We start from the raw sequence: 16,436 nt of genomic DNA, 5'->3' as shown, positions 1-16,436 counted from the left end.
GTAAGAGAGAGAGAGAAAGAGTGTGTGTGTGTCGAGGTCTGGATCTTCTCCACTCAGGGTTGTCAGTCTGCTTATTTTTATTCAGTTTGTATGTACAGTGCAACCTTAAATAATATTAAGGTTTGAGTGGTGATACATATTTTTACATCTGTAGCTATGTCTGGGATATAGTGTATATATAAATATACATTCATAGGATTTTGTATGGATTATGTAGTTCAAGTTATAAAAATGATAAAAGTTACAAAAATGGGGGTTTTCACAGAGACCTTCTCTGGTAAAACCCGTTACACTCCACAGTAACAAGTCAATAACACACCAGTAACACTCAGTAACACGTCAGTTGTTCAAGACTACTATCGCTACGTTTTCAGTTTTGGACAACCCATATCGGTATAGCTCAGTGGTTAGAGCATACGCCTGCAGCTCGAGTTGATCTCTGGTTCAAATTCCCCTGTGCTGTACATGGCTTTCGACAGATAAAAGCGTCTGCTAAATGAATATGTTATGATTACATTTTATGGTGTCAAACCTTGTGGTCTGGCATGGCCATCTCTCCTGACCCCTAGCGGTCTCTGTGACTCCCTGCTGGGTGACGGCAAGCTGGCCGGGGCAGAGAGGAGCGAGGAGGAGTAGGGGCGTGGACAACGCCACAGGCGAGCGGAGGGAGGGAGCGTGAGGGAAGTCTGGCACACAGCAGGAGTTTATTATCTTCGGCAGAAACACAGGTGGTGGCAGAGACCAGAGAGGTGGACCAGAGAGGTGGACCAGGTGGGAAGGAAGGGGAGAGGACGGAGGGGAGAGGACAGCAGGTAGAAGACAAAGAAAACAAGCTCAGGACCAGAGAGGACAGATCGTTTCCCGGCCGGGCGAGAGGGGTCGGAGGTCAGAGGGGTCGGAGATCGAGAGGCTGAGGTTGTCCTAGCAGGCCATCTCTGTGGACTTAATCGCCGAGTGGTCGGAGGTTGTCACGGAGATGCCCTCCATGGAGGCGTCGGTGTTAGAGTTGCCCCGGGGGTCGGCGAGGGCGGATTTGCCCCGCCCCTCGTTGGTGTGGGCGCGGCTCCGGTTCCCTTCGAAGGAGGAGAGGCTGGAGCCAGAGGCAGTACGGGAACGCACCAGACGAGTCATGCTGGCCGCCGACACTGGAGGGACAGACTGGGAGTTACTGGGAGAGACTGGGACAGACTGGGAGTTACTGGGAGGGACTGGGAGTTACTGGGAGAGACTGGGAGTTACTGGGAGAGGCTGGGAGTTACTGGGAGTTACTGGGAGTTACTGGGAGTTACTGGGAGAGACTGGGAGTTACTGAGAGAGACCGGGACAGACTGGGAGTTACTGGGAGAGACTGGGAGTTACTGGGAGTTACTAGGAGAGGCTGGGAGTTACTGGGAGAGACTGGGAGAGACTGGGAGTTACTGGGAGAGACTGGGAGTTACTGGGAGAGACTGGGACAGACTGGGAGTTACTGGGAGGGACTGGGAGTTACTGGGAGAGACTGGGAGTTACTGGGAGTTACTGGGAGTTACTGGGAGAGACTGGGAGTTACTGAGAGAGACCGGGACATACTGGGAGTTACTGGGAGAGACTGGGAGTTACTGGGAGAGACTGGGACAGACTGAGAGTTACTGGGAGAGACTGGGAGTTACTGGGAGTTACTGGGAGAGACTGGGAGAGACTGGGAGTTACTGGGAGAGACTGGGAGTTACTGGGAAAGACTGGCCCACTGATCATCTTCTAGTCTTACAGCAGCACTTATAGCTTCTATACTGGTCCAGTCTAACTCCTATAGCTCCCTAAACTGTCCGGGTTTAATCCAGTCTAATCTACTTACTGTAGCCCATGCCCTGGATGAAGTACTTGAATGCCTCGGTCAGGGAAGCAGGCTGGTCCACCTGGGGCAGTCCTCCACAGTCTGCCATCTGCACACAGACGGGTCAGAGGTCAGCCAGGAATGCTGCAGTGAATCATGTGTATTGTGTATTGTATGGACAGAGAGAGGAAGTGAGGTGTGTGGGTAGTGTAGTCTGCAAGAAGCAGCAGCAGGCCTGTACCTTCAGCAGGGTGGTCTTGGTGGGGTTGAGCTTGGAGTTGCACTCCACCACAGCCTCAACCGCAGGGGACTGGTCGCCCACCACCAGCAAAGTCTGGCACCTGCAGCAGACAGCAGGGTCAGAGGTCAGGGATAGGGATTCAGGGTCAGAGGTCAGGAGCCGGAGTTAAAGGTACTAGGTTGAGTGTTTAAGGGTCATAGTTAGTGATTCAGGGTTTAGGGTCAGGGGTCGGCCCTAGGGGGTGATGCTGTCCGTACTTGAGGGTCCTGACGTTGATGCTGCTGCCTATCTCTGGCCTCTGCACCTCCAGAGCAAGCCGGCTCTGGTAGGACCTCACAAAGGGCTGCAGGTTGGCCTGGTTCACCTGGTTCTGGATGTGGTGGCGGTAGGTGGCAATCAGGTCGTGGTTGTTCTGGATCTCCTCCTGGGTGGGTTAAGGTAGGTTGTGAGGGAAGAGACAGGGTGGGGGTTGGGGGTGAGGGTAGGGTCACAGGGTGGGGGTTAGGGGTGAGGGTAGGGTGACAGGGTGGGGGTTAGGGGTGAGGGTAGGGTGACAGGGTGGGGGTTAGGGGTGAGGGTAGGGTGACAGGATGGGGGTTAGGAGTGTGGGTAGGGTGACAACCACCACATGTAGCAGAGCTGGTTCGGGGGCTACTCTAACCACCACATGTAGCAGAGCTGGTTCGGGGGCTACTCTAACCACCACATGTAGCAGAGCTGGTTCGGGGGCTACTCTAACCACCACATGTAGCAGAGCTGGTTCGGGGGCTACTCTAACCACCACATGTAGCAGAGCTGGTTCGGGGGCTACTCTAACCACCACATGTAGCAGAGCTGGTTCGGGAGCTACTCTTGGTACTCACAGTTCCAAACAGGTGTGAGATGATGGTGTCGGGCAGGGTGTGGGTCCAGCCGCTGATCTGAAACAGGAAACACAGGTCACTTCCTGTTTGCCCGGGGGTTTAAAAACACTAATCTAACTGGACTTTCATATTAGTGTTGTAAGACTGGTCTGCAATATGCTGTATGTAAGTGTGTGCATGAGTGATTAGGTGAGTGTGTGTGTGTGAGGAAGTGTGTGTGTGTGAGTGTGTGTGTGAGTGTAAGGGAGTGTGTGTGTGTGTGAGTGTGTATGTGTGAGTGTGTGTGTGTGTGTGTGTGTGGTACCTTCTGTGTGACAGAGTCGATCAGGCCCTCTGCTCCAGCGTTGATGTTGATGAGAGTCAGCCCCTCCACCATGTCAGGATGGTTTAACTGCACAGACACACACTCAGGTTAGCTTCATACAACCACAGCAGGAACAGGGTCATGGTCAGGGGCAGTTAACATGACCAGAATGAGCAGAGAGCTAGGAGGTCAACACAGAGAGCTAGGAGGTAAACAGAGAGACCTAGGAGGTGAATAGAGAACTATGAGGTAAACAGAGAGACCTAAGAGGTCAACAAAGAGAGCTGGGAGGTAAACAGAGATAGCTGGGAGGTAAACAGAGATCTAGGAGGTAAACAGAGATAGCTGGGAGGTAAACAGAGATAGCTGGGAGGTAAATAGAGATAGCTGGGAGGTAAATAGAGATCTAGGAGGTAAACAGAGATAGCTGGGAGGTAAACAGAGATCTAGGAGGTAAACAGAGATAGCTGGGAGGTAAACAGAGATCTAGGAGGTAAACAGAGATAACTGGGAGGTAAACAGAGATCTAGGAGGTAAACAGAGATAGCTGGGAGGTAAACAGAGATCTAGGAGGTAAACAGAGATAGCTGGGAGGTAAACAGAGATCTAGGAGGTAAACAGAGATAGCTGGGAGGTAAACAGAGAGCTAGGGGGTAAAGAGAGAGAGTTAGGAGGTTAACAGAGAGCTAGGGTAACTCACAGCGAAGTTAGCCAGGATGAAAGCACCGGCACCCATGCCCAGTCCAATAATACTCTTCAATCTGAAAGAGACAAGAGGAGGGTTGTGATTGGTTAAACAGAACCATGTTTACCTCGAGCGGGTTTGCTTGGTGGTTAACTAGGATACGTTTGTGATAGGTTAACTACAGCAGGCGTGAGATTGCACGAGTTGATAGATATGTTTGTGAAGGATGCACCAGGTTGATTGTTAGCTGTTAAAGGTGAAATGGAGCTTCCTTTAACTACAGTGGTCAGTGTTGTGCGGGTCTCACCCAAAGTGCTTGAGGATCTGTGGCAGGGTCTCAGAGAGCTGCTCCACGCTGGGGTAGGTGTACCTGGGGGAGGGAGGGGGCAATCATCTATCAATCATCACCACCCTTCTGTTTTACAACCAACCATTCATCATATCCTATCACTGTGAATGTTGTAGATGGAAAGCTGATAAATCTGACCCCGCTGGTGTGTGAAGGTCACTGCCGCAGATGGCATGGACATGTATGTCAGTATGTCAGCTATTTTAAGGACATCTGTGCCTGTGGATTACCTTGACAACTGTGCCTGTGGATTACCTCGACAACAGATTAAGGTAAACTGTGTGTGCTTGTTTGTGTGTGAGTATGTGTGTGAGTATGTGTGTGTATTTGTCTGTCTGTGTGTGTGTGTGTCTGCCTGTGTGTGTCTGCCTGTGTGTGCCTGTGTGAGTGTGTGTGTGTGAGTGTGTGTGTGTGTGTGCCTGTGTGAGTGCGTGTGTGTGTGAGTGTGTGTGTGCCTGTGTGAGTGTGTGAGTGTGTGTGCCTGTGTGAGTGTGTGTGTGCCTGTGTGAGTGTGTGTGTGTGTGCCTGTGTGAGTGTGTGTGTGTGTGCCTGTGTGAGTGTGTGTGTGTGCTCACCCTGTGGACAGTGTGGAGGCTCCCTCATGCTGCCCAGGGGCGTGGACGTGGACCACAGCAAAGTGTCGGCTGATCTCGTGCATGTCCTCGTGGTTGAACAGAGGGTCGAAGCACGACTTGTCTGGCAAAGGAACAGGGGAGCTGGTTTACATGTCTTCATGAAGCCTAACCTTGGCGACGACCCCTGACCCCTGACCCCTGACCCCTGACCCCCGACCCCTGACCCAATGCTCTCCTCCAGAGCCACCTACAAACTATCATGTCCGCTCTTGACTCTGCTGAGTGTGTGCCTGTAATAGACGGTGTTTATGTTGTATATGTATGTGTGTGCATGTGTGTGTCTGTATGTATTTATACTGTATATCATGTGTGTGTCTGTGTATTTATATATAGCCTATACATATTGATATAAAGTGTATATATATATAGGCATGTGATTTGTCTATGGATCATGTTGGATCTACAGGATAATCAAAGTAAATCCGACTTGATGTATCCAGCCCTGTTCCGGTCCGCCCCGGTGTAGCAGCAGGGTGAAGGCTCCTGGTACTCACAGGTCAGCCCGATGTCATGGTAGGTGAGGATGGCTGGGCGAGCGCTCTTCGGCACCCCCTTCACGGAGCAGCGGACCAGCCCACACTGCGTCTCCACATCCTCCTCCTGGAAGCACACACCACAGCAAGCGTCACTCGCCACCTCCCCAACGCCTCCCTAACGGTACCATGCTGCTTTCAAACTCCAACACACACACACCCCGTCCTCCTAAGCCTCGCTGACACACACACACACACACCCCGTCTTCCTGAACTTCGCTGGGGAAGCTTCTACCCCCATTGAGCCTCGTAATCTCCCGACACTAACACTGCCACTGACAAACAGCTCGCTTGATGCAAGAACGGCTTCAACCAGGCGGCTGAGGGGATGAAGTTGCGTACTACGCCAGCACTGAGAAGACAACACTGGTGTTTATGGTCTGTCAGAGACTTTCAGACATGCTAGAAGATCCCTGCATGAGGAAAGGCCTGTCTGTGGTCCAAGGAACAGAACTTTCCAGAAGCCACGTTGATTATGTACAAGTGTCACGAAACCCAACATCACCCTGTCAAATCAAATCAAATCAAATTTATTTGTATAGCCCTTTTTACACGCAAGCATGTCACAGAGGGCTTCACATGCGCCCATAGAACTGCCCCTCAACCAACCTAAATCCTCAAGGAAGACAAGGAAAAACTCCCTGTCCCTCTGGATTCACACCCTCAGCTACAAACATGCATCCAGGTCATCCAGATGAATAGCTTTTCCTAGTCTCACAAGTCAACCCAGACGATACTCACAGTTGCCTCTATGTCAAACACTGAGTCATACTCGTTGTCCTGCATGACCATGCCTGTGTGTTGGTCTGCCGTGGTTGCGATTGGAGTTTTAGATCCTGGAGCTTGAGTCTGTGAGCTACTGTGTCCCCTCCTTCCAGACAGCAAGGTTTTATACCTCTTTAAGTCCCCAGACTATCCCGCCCTTCCCCCACCCCTCCCCACCCCTCTTCCCTGCTTGCGTAGCACCAAGGCCCCTGCTGCCATCTGGATGGCCTGATCAGATGATTGGATTAACACGAATGTGGCCGGTCCATCACAGGCAGGCTGGTTCCCAGGGTGGAGGGAAAGCAGAACAGAGCCACAGGCTGTGCCCTTGCTGCTGCCAACACACCTGCTCACCAGGAACAGGCAGAACACACCTGCTTACCAGGAACAGGCAGAACACACCTGCTCACCAGGAACAGGCAGAACACACCTGCTCACCAGGAACAGGCAGAACACACCTCCTCACCAGGAACAGGCAGAGCACACCTGCTCACCAAGAACAGGCAGAACACACCTCCTCACCAGGAACAGGCAGAGCACACCTGCTCACCAGGAACAGGCAGAACACACCTCCTCACCAGGAACAGGCAGAGCACACCTCCTCACCAGAACCAGGCAGAGCACACCTGTTCACCAGGAACAGGCAGAGCACACCTCCTCACCAGGAACAGGCAGATCACACCTGATCACCAGGAACAGGCAGAACACACCTGCTCACCAAGAACAGGCAGACCACACCTGCTCACCAGGAACAGGCAGAGCACACCTCCTCACCAGGAACAGGCAGAGCACACCTGCTCACAGGGAACAAGCAGAACACACCTGCTCACCAGGAACAGGCAGAACACACATGCTCACCAGGAACAGGCAGAGCACACCTGCTCACCAGGAACAGGCAGAACACACCTGCTCTCCAGGAACAGGCAGAACACACCTCCTCACCAAGAACAGGCAGAGCACACCTCCTCACCAGGAACAGGCAGAGCACACCTCCTCACCAGGAACAGGCAGAGCACACCTGCTCACCAGGAACAGGCAGAACACACATGCTCACCAGGAACAGGCAGAGCACACCTGCTCACCAGGAACAGGCAGAACACACCTGCTCTCCAGGAACAAGCAGAACACACCTGCTCACCAGGAACAGGCAGAACACACATGCTCACCAGAAACAGGCAGAGCACACCTGCTCACCAGGAACAGGCAGAACACACCTGCTCACCAGGAACAGGCGGAGCACACCTGCTCACCAGGAACAGGCAGAGCACACCTCCTCACCAGGAAGAATAGAAGAGAGAATAGTTTGTCCTGTAAATGTTTCAGTACTGTACAAGCATGCTCTGTGTCATGCACCCTACAGTGACATCAGTCCTGTCAGTCAGCCTACTGTACCAGTACTGTACAGAACACAGGCTGCCTGAAATGCCCTGTGTCCTATACAGCAGTCGTGTTTCTCCCCTGGTGTCTAATCTTGTTAGGCCAGAGGAACAGGACCAGGGCAGGTCAGGATAGCAAGATGCCCTGAAACACGTGTCAACTCTTACACAGCTGGCTCTGACTCCACACAGTCATTCAGTTGTATTCATTTAGCTCATGTACAAAGGCACACTCAGCATAGCAACAGGGAAAAAAACTAACATATGATTGTAGAGCTGCGTGCAGCGCATTTATTCTTTCAGCCCCTTCTTGCCCCACTCGTGCTCTCTCTCTCTCTCTCTTTCTCTCTCTCTCTCTCTCCCTCCCCCCCCCCCTCTCTCTCTTTCTCTCTCTTTCTGTCTCTCTCTCTCTCTCTCCCTCCCCCCTCTCTCTCTCTCTCTCTCTTTCTCTCTCTCTCTCTCTCTCTCTCTCTCTCCCTCCCCCCCTCTCTCTCTTTCTCTCTGTTTCTCTCTGTCTCTCAACATCACTGTCAATTTGTTGGTTTTAAATTCACGTCTTTAAAATTGAAATATGAATTCATTAAAAATCTGATTCAAAAATTAAAGGTTTGGAAATTCAGGTTGCTCAAATTCGAAAAGTAAAATTCAGATCCCAAAAATGCTATAAAAAAAGCCTCAGAAACTTCAGAAATTCAAAAAGAACAACATTCGGGCTGGTCAAATTCGACTGGTGAAATTTGGATCCCAAAATGTCGAACTTAATACATTTGAGATGAAACATCGAGCCTGAATGCAATCAAACCATCTCACTTCTCCGAGAAAGTCCAACTGTGGACCTCTCTCTTCAGGCCCCGCTCATCCAGGTGTAGCTGCAGGCAGTCATGAGGAGAAAAGTCAGTCGTCTGATCTGAGACCTGCAGTTGGACGCTTCTTGGAGAAGTGAGACAGTTCGACTGCATTCAGGCTCGATTGCCTTACATATCCTTGTTTTTTTTGGTTCGAATGTTTTAGGTTAGATTTTTTTAAATTAGAATTTCACCATTCAAATTTGAAAAGCCTGAATTGTGTTTTATTTGAATTTCTGAGGCTTTAGTTTTCTTGGGGGGGTTTTTTGGGATCAGAATTTTGCTGTTCAAATTTGAGCGACCTGAATTTCCAAACCGTGAATTTTTTTAAACATTTAAATAAATTCATAATTCAATTTCAAAGAGATGAATTTAAAACCAACAAATTCGGTGGTGTTTAAATTTCAATATTAAGCTTATATTATAATAGCCCACTCTCCGTGCAAGCGGGACGAACTGCTTTTTCCAAGAATAGTCAGGAGAATCAATCTGGAGTTTAAGACGGTTAGTATCATAATTCTCTGCACAAATGTGTCCATATGGATACATTCAAGTTAAATATAATAATATACGCCTAATACAAATTGCCAACTTCTCATGAAATACAAAGTAAAAAAAAAAAATCAACAATTTATGATGGTGTCATGAGCTAGATTCCCTTCTTATCAGTGTCCTGGTGGTACAGCTGAAAATGATTTGATAATTATGTCGATATTAGGCCTCAAAGATCGGTATATTTGGGGGTATGGATGGTTGATTGACAGATCTACTAGCCAGTGGCAGAGAGGAGAGAGGCTGTTAGCGAGGTGGGCATGCAACGTGTCCTCAGCTTCTCCCGCCCTTCACCCCTTCCCAACTCCGCCCTCTCGGCCAAATGTGCTCACTTTTTTCTGGCTCCAAAAACCAAAGATGGCAACCAGGTAGTGCAAAAATCGAGGCTTCAAAACGGGCTTTCACAAACCAATGGGTGATGTCATGATGACTACGTCCTTCTTATATACAGTCTATGCATCTAACCAATACTAGGACACAGGTGGGCTGAGCCCCACATTTTTACGTCTGTCTTTGCCCCAGCCTATACCGCCACAAATACAATCACATTCTGTTGGAAACACTGCCCCCCCCCCCCCCCCCACACACACACATTGGCCACACACATCACACACACATGCACACACTGGCCTCACACACACACACTGGCCTCACACACACACTGGCCTCTCTCTCACACACACACACACACACACACACACACACACACATACACACACACACTCAGTCAAAACACCAACAAGGATGAGATAATAGGTTCAGAACATCAAAATTATTTCATTATGAAGACAATGTTATTGTGTAGTGTTTTAACAAGTTGTGCATGCTTTTACCCCAATTGCATATCTCGAGGGGCAATCAGAAGTGAGCTGTGAAGAAACAGAGGACAGGGTTGGTTCCTTCATCTGGACATTTCAGTAGCAAGTTCCCTATGCGCAGTCAGCGCTATAGGCTACATGTAGGATTTCATTTACAGCAGCCTCTCTCAACCCTGGTCCTCATGGACCCCCTCTGCCCTGCATGTTTTAGATGTTTCCCTGCCCTAACACACCTGATTTTAATGAATGGGTTGTTATCAGGATTGTGCTGTGTTTCATAACGACGCATTACCTGTAATTTAAATCAGATGAGTTGGAGCAGGGAAACATCTAAAACATGCAGGACTGTGGCCCCTGAGGACCGGAATTGCTCACCTCTGATCTAGAACATGCAGGGGGTCCCTAATGACCAGGGTTGACAGCCACTGCTTTAGGACTTTACACTAGGCTATAACTAGCCTACACCCGTACACTTTAAGGCTATTCAAAACGTTCAGGCACGAGAAGTTCTTACTGGAATGACTGTGAAGCACTGGTGACTCTCTGCATTTTCGTCCGTCTCATCTTCTTCCGGCAAAGACGGGACCTGCATAATGGACACGGGTTATGCCTGTCCCGGTGACAGCCGGTGGCGGCAGCCGCAAGGTGAGGCCCGCACCTGCGGCTCACCGTGACTCGGCACACCATATGGCTACATTACGTTAAAATAGATTAAGTGGGTCACGTTATACATGTGTCAAACGGATTAAATGAGAGCGTCTTTTTTGACGTCAATAAGAACTGTTGACACTTTTCGCATCATTTGCAGGATGCAATTTCACCCCACCTTCTTAAACAAGCGCATGGCCCTGCCGACAGCTTTAAAGCTACCTGCTTCACCCATAGTATCCTGATGAAACACACACGGCAAGCCTACGTCGGACAGCACAAATATGGCTTTCAGTAGACTATCTACAATAGAATCATTACGTTTCCCCGGCAACAATGACGCATTAAATGAATAAAAAATAACAAGGTCAAATGTTCGAACCATAGTTTATCAAGTAGGCTAGGCTGTCAATTTACTTTGGGTTGTTGTGATCTAGTGTTTTACTTCTATAAACAATACTCTTAAATGTGTAATTTGTTGTCACGGATGTAATTACTGCGTTATAGATAGAAGGTGTCGCGGTCCCTGGTTGCTGTCAGGTCGTCACCGGCCGCTTCATAAACATGAAGCGCCAGCGGAACGCGACACAAACAGGACAGGACTTTGGAGCAGGTGTGGATGAAAAACTAATCCTCTCAAGGTTTAACCTCTGCTTCTAAGGCCTCCGGAAAGTACTCACTACGTATAAATATCTAGTTGACGAAACCAGGAGTCTGATCCGTTACCTGCTTAACTAGGCTACTAATTAAGGACTGTGTGCAAATAGGTTATCTTGGAACCATGTTGCTATAGCCTACTTAACCAGTCCAAATAGGCTACTGGGTATTTAAACCGGGGCTCTCAAGTCTCACGCTTTCGCCGTACACTCACTCACGCTCTCACGCACCAACTTCTCGCTGAGAAGTAATTAAGGGATTACGTGTCCCGCTGTATACAATTAAATTGACGAGGCGCAGGCATAGGCTAAAGAGGTAGGTTTTCTGCTGAGTTGATAGCTGTCTCGAGACACCGGCAGCACCCGCTCTCCCAGATTTGAGCACGTTGACAGGTATCATGGTCATCTTAAGCAAAACATTTGATAAAACTTGAGAACTCGGTAAGAGTCTTAACCTCGTTGCGCGGTGTACAGTAGGCTAGTATTTTTTATAGCGCGGTAGTCAATGGCAAAAATGTAATAGGCAGTGAATGTATTTATAGAGCACGTTTAAACACGTTTACCAAGGTGCTGTACAGACGAGATAAATCACCTAAAATGAAATGGTATACTTTCCCACCGCTAGATGGCGACAGAGTTATTTTGACAACGGAATATAAAAGAAAAAGTATTTTAAGTGAAATAACAAACGTTGCTTTTACTCTAGACTGCATTCACACGTGTAATTGTGCTCTAACACGCAGCACAAAAAAAGGATACTCCACTGACTCCGAAGCCATGGCAACAAAGATTGAAGACACCAACGGCACCATAGAGCCGTTATGTTACTGACAAGGAAGCTCTGATAATCTGGCACTGTGCAGACACCATCCCTCAGTAATGACCTCTTAGTGGAGGCCAAAGTTCACAACTGATCCTGACTTGTTTTTCTATCTTGATATGTACGGCCGATTGAGCGGTCTCCCAGCAATAGTGGTGTGTTGTGTTGACATGGAGAGGGCTGTGACACGCTCCAGAGCCCTCCCACCCCTCACAGCCCCCTCTGCCAGAATGTGTCATGGTTAGAACCACCAGACCCTGGCCCCACGCCTCCCTGGACTGAGGGCAGAGCTGGGGACAGGCTAGGACCAGGACCAAGCCCAGAGCTGGGGACAGGCTAGGACCAGGACCAAGCCCAGAGCTGGGGCTGCAGAAAGCTGTTCTCCTGTGTGTCCTGATGAAGGGCCAGCTTGATGTCTCTGTCCTGATGAGGGGCCAGCTTGATGTGTCTGTCCTGATGAGGGGCCAGCTTGATGTGTCTGTCCTGATGAGGGGCCAGCTTGATGTGTCTGTCCTGATGAGGGGCCAGCTTGATGTGTCTGTCCTGATGAGGGGCCAGCTTGATGTCTCTGTCCTGATGAGGGGCCAGCTTGATGTGTCTGTCCTGATGAGGGGCCAGCTTGATGTGTCTGTCCTGATGAGGGGCCAGCTTGATGTCTCTGTCCTGATGAGGGGCCAGCTTGATGTGTCTGTCCTGATGAGGGGCCAGCTTGATGTGTCTGTCCTGATGAGGGGCCAGCTTGATGTCTCTGTCCCTGATGAGGGGCCAGCTTGATGTCTCTGTCCTGATGAGGGGCCAGCATGATGTCTCTGTCCTGATGAGGGGCCAGCTTGATGTGTCTGTCCTGATGAGGGGCCAGCTTGATGTCTCTGTCCTGATGAAGGGCCAGCTTGATGTGTCTGTCCTGATGAGGGGCCAGCTTGATGTGTCTGTCCTGATGAGGGGCCAGCTGGATGTGTCTGTCCTGATGAGGGGCCAGCTTGATGTCTCTGTCCCTGATGAGGGGCCAGCTTGATGTCTCTGTCCCTGATGAGGGGCCAGCTTGATGTCTCTGTCCCTGATGAGGGGCCAGCTTGATGTCTCTGTCCCTGATGAGGGGCCAGCTTGATGTGTCTGTCCTGATGAGGGGCCAGCTTGATGTGTCTGTCCCTGATGAGGGGCCAGCTTGATGTGTCTGTCCTGATGAGGGGCCAGCTTGATGTCTCTGTCCCTGATGAGGGGCCAGCTTGATGTCTCTGTCCCTGATGAGGGGCCAGCTTGATGTGTCTGTCCTGATGAGGGGCCAGCTTGATGTCTCTGTCCCTGATGAGGGGCCAGCTTGATGTCTCTGTCCCTGATGAGGGGCCAGCTTGATGTGTCTGTCCTGATGAGGGGCCAGCTTGATGTGTCTGTCCTGATGAGGGGCCAGCTTGATGTCTCTGTCCCTGATGAGGGGCCAGCTTGATGTCTCTGTCCCTGATGAGGGGCCAGCTTGATGTCTCTGTCCCTGATGAGGGGCCAGCTTGATGTGTCTGTCCTGATGAGGGGCCAGCTTGATGTCTCTGTCCCTGATGAGGGGCCAGCTTGATGTGTCTGTCCCTGATGAGGGGCCAGCTTGATGTGTCTGTCCCTGATGAGGGGCCAGCTTGATGTCTCTGTCCCTGATGAGGGGCCAGCTTGATGTCTCTGTCCCTGATGAGGGGCCAGCTTGATGTCTCTGTCCCTGATGAGGGGCCAGCTTGATGTCTCTGTCCCTGATGAGGGGCCAGCTTGATGTGTCTGTCCTGATGAGGGGCCAGCTTGATGTGTCTGTCCTGATGAGGGGCCAGCTTGATGTCTCTGTCCTGATGAGGGGCCAGCTTGATGTCTCTGTCCCTGATGAGGGGCCAGCTTGATGTCTCTGTCCTGATGAGGGGCCAGCTTGATGTCTCTGTCCCTGATGAGGGGCCAGCTTGATGTGTCTGTCCCTGATGAGGGGCCAGCTTGATGTCTCTGTCCCTGATGAGGGGCCAGCTTGATGTCTCTGTCCCTGATGAGGGGCCAGCTTGATGTCTCTATCCCTGATGAGGGGCCAGCTTGATGTGTCTGTCCCTGATGAGGGGCCAGCTTGATGTCTCTGTCCCTGATGAGGGGCCAGCTTGATGTCTCTGTCCCTGATGAGGGGCCAGCTTGATGTCTCTGTCCTGATGAGGGGCCAGCTTGATGTCTCTGTCCCTGATGAGGGGCCAGCTTGATGTCTCTGTCCCTGATGAGGGGCCAGCTTGATGTCTCTGTCCTGATGAGGGGCCAGCTTGATGTCTCTGTCCTGATGAGGGGCCAGCTTGATGTCTCTGTCCCTGATGAGGGGCCAGCTTGATGTCTCTGTCCCTGATGAGGGGCCAGCTTGATGTCTCTGTCCTGATGAGGGGCCAGCTTGATGTCTCTGTCCCTGATGAGGGGCCAGCTTGATGTCTCTGTCCTGATGAGGGGCCAGCTTGATGTGTCTGTCCTGATGAGGGGCCAGCTTGATGTCGCTGTCCCTGATGAGGGGCCAGCTTGATGTCTCTGTCCTGATGAGGGGCCAGCTTGATGTGTCTGTCCTGATGAGGGGCCAGCTTGATGTCGCTGTCCCTGATGAGGGGCCAGCTTGATGTCTCTGTCCCTGATGAGGGGCCAGCTTGATGTCTCTGTCCTGATGAGGGGCCAGCTTGATGTCTCTGTCCTGATGAGGGGCCAGCTTGATGTGTCTGTCCTGATGAGGGGCCAGCTTGATGTGTCTGTCCTGATGAGGGGCCAGCTTGATGTCTCTGTCCTGATGAGGGGCCAGCTTGATGTCTCTGTCCTGATGAGGGGCCAGCTTGATGTGTCTGTCCTGATGAGGGGCCAGCTTGATGTCTCTGTCCTGATGAGGGGCCAGCTTGATGTCTCTGTCCTGATGAGGGGCCAGCTTGATGTCTCTGTCCCTGATGAGGGGCCAGCTTGATGTCTCTGTCCCTGATGAGGGGCCAGCTTGATGTGTCTGTCCCTGATGAGGGGCCAGCTTGATGTCTCTGTCCTGATGAGGGGCCAGCTTGATGTCTCTGTCCCTGATGAGGGGCCAGCTTGATGTCTCTGTCCTGATGAGGGGCCAGCTTGATGTGTCTGTCCTGATGAGGGGCCAGCTTGATGTCGCTGTCCCTGATGAGGGGCCAGCTTGATGTCTCTGTCCTGATGAGGGGCCAGCTTGATGTCTCTGTCCTGATGAGGGGCCAGCTTGATGTCTCTGTCCCTGATGAGGGGCCAGCTTGATGTCTCTGTCCCTGATGAGGGGCCAGCTTGATGTGTCTGTCCTGATGAGGGGCCAGCTTGATGTCTCTGTCCCTGATGAGGGGCCAGCTTGATGTCTCTGTCCTGATGAGGGGCCAGCTTGATGTCTCTGTCCTGATGAGGGGCCAGCTTGATGTCTCTGTCCCTGATGAGGGGCCAGCTTGATGTGTCTGTCCTGATGAGGGGCCAGCTTGATGTCTCTGTCCCTGATGAGGGGCCAGCTTGATGTGTCTGTCCTGATGAGGGGCCAGCTTGATGTCCCTGATCTGTCCCTGATGAGGGGCCAGCTTGATGTCTCTGTCCCTGATCTCTGTCCTGATGAGGGGCCAGCTTGATGTCTCTGTCCTGATGAGGGGCCAGCTTGATGTCTCTGTCCCTGATGAGGGGCCAGCTTGATGTGTCTGTCCTGATGAGGGGCCAGCTTGATGTCTCTGTCCCTGATGAGGGGCCAGCTTGATGTCTCTGTCCCTGATGAGGGGCCAGCTTGATGTCTCTGTCCCTGATGAGGGGCCAGCTTGATGTGTCTGTCCTGATGAGGGGCCAGCTTGATGTCTCTGTCCCTGATGAGGGGCCAGCTTGATGTGTCTGTCCTGATGAGGGGCCAGCTTGATGTCTCTGTCCCTGATGAGGGGCCAGCTTGATGTCTCTGTCCTGATGAGGGGCCAGCTTGATGTCTCTGTCCTGATGAGGGGCCAGCTTGATGTCTCTGTCCCTGATGAGGGGCCAGCTTGAGCTTGATGTCTCTGTCCCTGATCTTGATGTGTCTGTCTGTCCCTGATGAGGGGCCAACTTGATGTCTCTGTCCCTGATGAGGGGCCAGCTTGATGTCTCTGTCCTGATGAGGGGCCAGCTTGATGTCTCTGTCCTGATGAGGGGCCAGCTTGATGTCTCTGTCCCTGATGAGGGGCCAGCTTGATGTGTCTGTCCCTGATGAGGGGCCAGCTTGATGTCTCTGTCCCTGATGAGGGGCCAGCTTGATGTCTCTGTCCTGATGAGGGGCCAGCTTGATGTCTCTGTCCCTGATGAGGGGCCAGCTTGATGTGTCTGTCCCTGATGAGGGGCCAGCTTGATGTCTCTGTCCCTGATGAGGGGCCAGCTTGATGTGTCTGTCCCTGATGAGGGGCCAGCTTGATGTCTCTGTCCCTGATGAGGGGCCAGCTTGATGTCTCTGTCCCTGATGAGGGGCCAGCTTGATGTCTCTGTCCTGATGAGGGGCCAGCTTGATGTCTCTGTCCCTGATGAGGGGCCAGCTTGATGTGTCTGTCCTGA

General features: G+C 51.4%; 1 protein-coding gene across 2 annotated transcripts; it reads right to left on the bottom strand.

Moving 5' to 3' along the window:
• Positions 1 to 322: 322 nt before the first annotated feature.
• Positions 323 to 12,042, bottom strand: LOC124477861 (protein NDRG1-like). Of its 2 annotated transcripts, XM_047035930.1 has the most exons (12): positions 10,294 to 12,042; positions 9,795 to 9,830; positions 5,385 to 5,490; positions 4,831 to 4,951; positions 4,214 to 4,276; positions 3,922 to 3,982; positions 3,222 to 3,308; positions 2,918 to 2,974; positions 2,312 to 2,478; positions 2,055 to 2,154; positions 1,835 to 1,922; positions 323 to 1,145 (listed from the first exon to the last, which is right to left on the bottom strand). In XM_047035930.1, the coding sequence occupies exons 1-12, from the start codon at positions 10,369 to 10,371 to the stop codon at positions 922 to 924; spliced, it is 1,188 nt and encodes a 395-aa protein (XP_046891886.1). In that variant the 5' UTR covers positions 10,372 to 12,042; the 3' UTR covers positions 323 to 921. The 2 variants fall into 2 exon arrangements, with proteins under 2 accessions (XP_046891886.1, XP_046891894.1); XM_047035938.1 differs by lacking the exons at positions 9,795 to 9,830; positions 10,294 to 12,042 and adding an exon at positions 6,165 to 6,276.
• Between the last annotated feature and the right edge of the window lie 4,394 nt (positions 12,043 to 16,436).

The sequence above is a fragment of the Hypomesus transpacificus genome, chromosome 2 (assembly GCF_021917145.1).
Source record: "Hypomesus transpacificus isolate Combined female chromosome 2, fHypTra1, whole genome shotgun sequence".
NCBI classification, from domain to species: Eukaryota; Metazoa; Chordata; class Actinopteri; order Osmeriformes; family Osmeridae; genus Hypomesus; species Hypomesus transpacificus.
The sequence above is the reverse complement of the archived record's forward strand: the minus strand, read 5'-3'. Positions and strand labels throughout refer to the sequence as shown.